General features: G+C 51.7%; 1 protein-coding gene across 2 annotated transcripts; it reads left to right on the forward strand.

Annotated features, from left to right (window-relative positions):
- Nucleotides 1-378: 378 nt before the first annotated feature.
- Nucleotides 379-4,062, forward strand: LOC139400223 (uncharacterized). 2 transcript variants are annotated; one of them, XM_071145211.1, is made up of 6 exons: nucleotides 379-609; nucleotides 732-1,010; nucleotides 1,118-1,907; nucleotides 2,004-2,216; nucleotides 2,936-3,273; nucleotides 3,559-4,062. In XM_071145211.1, the coding sequence occupies exons 3-6, from the start codon at nucleotides 1,829-1,831 to the stop codon at nucleotides 3,691-3,693; spliced, it is 765 nt and encodes a 254-aa protein (XP_071001312.1). In that variant the 5' UTR covers nucleotides 379-609; nucleotides 732-1,010; nucleotides 1,118-1,828; the 3' UTR covers nucleotides 3,694-4,062. The 2 variants fall into 2 exon arrangements, with proteins under 2 accessions (XP_071001312.1, XP_071001313.1); XM_071145212.1 differs by having other exon boundaries at nucleotides 379-1,010.
- Nucleotides 4,063-4,487: the final 425 nt, after the last annotated feature.

Below are 4,487 nucleotides of genomic sequence, written 5' to 3' on the forward strand. Positions count from 1 at the left end.
TACTCCACATTGTTAAGATATTAAACATTGGACACAGTTGTCTTGTCTCCTGCATACTCTCTCCCTGTCCGTTTCTCTGAAACATTACCATCCCTTCTCCCCCATCACTCTCTCCTCTCACTCAGCTGCTGCTTCCAGAGAGTTGGCGTTCATCTCTCACCAAGGAGCAGCAGCGGTGGATCGGCCGCACGCTGTTCACCAGGAACAGCTTTGGGAGGTCGACACTCACCACTGACCTGGTCACCCTGGTGACCAGCTTTGGGAGGTCGACCTGGTCACTGACCAACCCTCCCCAACCACGGCCGATCTACAATCAGCCCCCGCATCCCCCGACCCCTTCTTCGCATGTCAGCTGTTCCTTTGGATGCCCGTACGTATATGGGCATACAAGCTGACATGTCCCCAGTCTGGGTGCAGAGGCACACTGTGCAAGGCTGGGCTCTACAAGACCATCCGGAGGGTCTTGGACATCGACCGCTGGTATCTCATGGCCACTGAGTACCTGGAATGCGGCCGGTGTAAGAAGAAGGTCGCGTGGTGGTCACGGGACCTTGTCAGTCAGCTGGACGCTCGGCATCGCTGCCAGTTTCCAGCAATATTGACATACAAGTAAGTTCACAAGGTTTTGTTAGTTAGTAATGAAGTTAAATGAATGCATGTCATTCATATGCTTTCTCTCACACTCACTCTCACTCACTCTCTTGGCTGTCCTGTGACCTGCGGGTTGTGAGGATGCTGAGGTCGCGCACTTTGGGGAACAGTGCGTCACAGACCTACAGCAAGCTGTGTGAAAGTCACAGCGAGTCCTTGATGCGTAGTTGTATACGGTACCTCGGGGAGTGCAAGCAGTTTCTGGCATTGGGCGGCAGTTCACTGATCCACCGGAGATGCCCTCACCCGTCTGGCTTCTGACAGTCTACAGCCATGACGTGCTATCGCGGCTGGACGAGGTGAAGGCCAGGGTCACCTCCGTCTTTGGGTCCATCTTAAAGATGGACTCTACCAAGAAGGTGAGTTTTCACTTAAAAATGTGAAGATGAGTCATGTCTGATTTTTATTTTTATCTCTATATTTAAATAATGTCTTTACCTTTCTGTCTTTGTGTGTTTGTCTCCAGGTGACTAAAAAGCTTGCGGGTACCGCTGCAGACACAGCCGCCTGGGTTACCAACGTCGGTAACGAGCATGGGCAGGTCCTCGTCAGTGTCCTCACTGCCGGTGAGGGCGAGGGCCTGCTCCCCAAGGCGGCTGGTCTCATGGAACGGTACCGGCTCGCCGGGGTGGCGCCCCCCCCAGCTCATGTACGTGGACCGAGACTGCTGCTCCAGCTTTGGCGGATCAAAGACAGCTGCCATGTACAATGACTGGGACCAGAGTGTGGTTCGGCTGGACATCTGGCACCTGATGCGGCGGTTTGCGTCAGGTGTCACCACTGAGAGCCACCAGCTCTACGGTCCCTTCATGCGGCAGCTGTCAGCCTGCATCTTTGAGTGGGATGCAGGCGATGTCTGCCGACTGCTGGAGGCCAAGAGGTCTGAGCTGGAGGGGAAGCACGGGATGGTCGGCCTCACCGAGGCAGAGGTTTCGAGGAAGATCGGCAGGAAGGAGATTGCTGTCGGCGTCATACGCGTGGAGCTGCGGTGACCGAATTCCTTCTCCTCGAGACCTTCAACAGCGAGAAGGGGGTCGACACCCTGGGCATCCCGTTGCTGGACTCCATCCGCATCCAGGCGATCTGGAAAGAGCAGAGGCGCCACCTCCACTGCATACAGGACCCACCCGGTGTACAGCTGTACACCGAGACCGGCAAAATCACCAAGGGCGGCGTGATGTTGCTGGTTTATCACTGCGCACGGGGTTCCACATCCTTGGAGTCATTCCATCTCCACCTCAACCGGTTCATCCCAGGTAATTGTCATTGTGGAGCTTAAAGTAATGCTTAATGTTTAATGTTAACAGCAACAGCAACAGCTCTCCCACCCTAATCGTGCATTGTTCTCTCAGGTACCAGGGCAAATGCAATGCATTTCCAGGCATTCCTTTTGGATGGACTGATGAGGTGGAACAAGGACCGTGCGCAGGCAGCAGTGGAGGGGAAGAACAGGAAGCCCCTGCTCTCCTACAGTGGCCACCTGCAGCACATCCTTAACCTTAGCAGCGAAAGGGTGCTTGGCAAGGAACAGGTTAAGGACTACACCAAGCCTAGTGAGTACACAGGTAAGTCAAGTAAGAGAATGAACATTTACATCAGTTGCATTAATTACATCCCATTAACACTTCTCTACTCTGCTTTTTATTTTTTTTATTTCATAGGGGAACTCCTCGGAGTGGAGTACCTGTACTCGCAGACTGGCAGAGTGCTGCAGGATGTCAGCGGGGACCCTGACCTTCCGGAAGAGGCAGCCGCTTTCGAGCAGCTCGACGAGGAGGACGAGGGCTTTCAGGAGGAGGATGTAGACCAGACAGTCCACATCCCTCATGTCCCTCCCCTCGTATGAGCGCCCCGTCCTCCAGCTCGGCGGCACCTCTGTCAGGGGAACCCGCTGACGCACCCAGGTCTGGGCCATCCAGTCCCACCGCCCCTGAAGACGGAAGCTCTCCTGAGGCCCCTGGTCGACACAGTTCTCCTCACCCTGACCACTCCTCTGATTCAGAGGTAATTAATTATACTTGACCTTTTGTGTTGGTAAAAAAAATACATGCTATTGCAACAATTCAGAGACTGGCGGATTAATACTTTTCTGTGGTTGATCATTGTTTATTGCAAGCATCCTTAACCTTAGCAGCGAAAGGGTGCTTGGCAAGGAACAGGTTAAGGACTACACCAAGCCTAGTGAGTACACAGGTAAGTCAAGTAAGAGAATGAACATTTACATCAGTTGCATTAATTACATCCCATTAACACTTCTCTGCTTTTTATTTTTTTGATTTCATAGGGGAACTCCTCGGAGTGGAGTACCTGTACTCGCAGACTGGCAGAGTGCTGCAGGATGTCAGCGGGGACCCTGACCTTCCGGAAGAGGCAGCCGCTGTCGAGCAGCTCGACGAGGAGGACGAGGGCTTTCAGGAGGAGGATGTAGACCAGACAGTCCACATCCCTCATGTCCCTCGTATGAGCGCCCCGTCCTCCAGCTCGGCGGCACCTCTGTCAGGGGAACCCGCTGACGCACCCAGGTCTGGGCCATCCAGTCCCACCGCCCCTGAAGACGGAAGCTCTCCTGAGGCCCCTGGTCGACACAGTTCTCCTCACCCTGACCACTCCTCTGATTCAGAGGTAATTAATTATACTTGACCTTTTGTGTCGGTAAAAAAAATACATGCTATTGCAACAATTCAGAGACTGGCGGATTAATACTTTTCTGTGGTTGATCATTGTTTATTGCAAGCATCCTTAACCTTAGCAGCGAAAGGGTGCTTGGCAAGGAACAGGTTAAGGACTACACCAAGCCTAGTGAGTACACAGGTAAGTCAAGTAAGAGAATGAACATTTACATCAGTTGCATTAATTACATCCCATTAACACTTCTCTACTCTGCTTTTTATTTTTTTGATTTCATAGGGGAACTCCTCGGAGTGGAGTACCTGTACTCGCAGACTGGCAGAGTGCTGCAGGATGTCAGCGGGGACCCTGACCTTCCGGAAGAGGCAGCCGCTGTCGAGCAGCTCGACGAGGGCTTTCAGGAGGAGGATGTAGACCAGACAGTCCACATCCCTCATGTCCCTCGTATGAGCGCCCCGTCCTCCAGCTCGGCGGCACCTCTGTCAGGGGAACCCGCTGACGCACCCAGGTCTGGGCCATCCAGTCCCACCGCCCCTGAAGACGGAAGCTCTCCTGAGGCCCCTGGTCGACACAGTTCTCCTCACCCTGACCACTCCTCTGATTCAGAGGTAATTAATTATACTTGACCTTTTGTGTCGGTAAAAAAAATACATGCTATTGCAACAATTCAGAGACTGGCGGATTAATACTTTTCTGTGGTTGATCATTGTTTATTGCAAGCAAAAATATATAACCGTGAGCTTGCAGTTCCTACAACTTCCACACGATGTCGCCAATAACGTATTTTCGTTGACAAAAATCCTTTGTGTAATGACAAATCATTACACGATGTTTTTGTCAACGAAAATGGTGCGTGTGGAAGTTGTAGGAACTGCAAGCTCACGGTTATATATTTTTGCTTGAACTGGCGGATTAATACTTTTCTGTGGTTGATCATTGTTTATTGCAAGCATCCTTAACCTTAGCAGCGAAAGGGTGCTTGGCAAGGAACAGGTTAAGGACTACACCAAGCCTAGTGAGTACACAGGTAAGTCAAGTAAGAGAATGAACATTTACATCAGTTGCATTAATTACATCCCATTAACACTTCTCTGCTTTTTATTTTTTTTATTTCATAGGGGAACTCCTCAGAGTGGAGTACCTGTACTCGCAGACTGGCAGAGTGCTGCAGGATGTCAGCGGGGACCCTGACCTTCCGGAAGAGGCAG

The sequence above is a fragment of the Oncorhynchus clarkii genome, unplaced genomic scaffold, assembly GCF_045791955.1.
Source record: "Oncorhynchus clarkii lewisi isolate Uvic-CL-2024 unplaced genomic scaffold, UVic_Ocla_1.0 unplaced_contig_13424_pilon_pilon, whole genome shotgun sequence".
Lineage (NCBI taxonomy): Eukaryota > Metazoa > Chordata > Actinopteri > Salmoniformes > Salmonidae > Oncorhynchus > Oncorhynchus clarkii.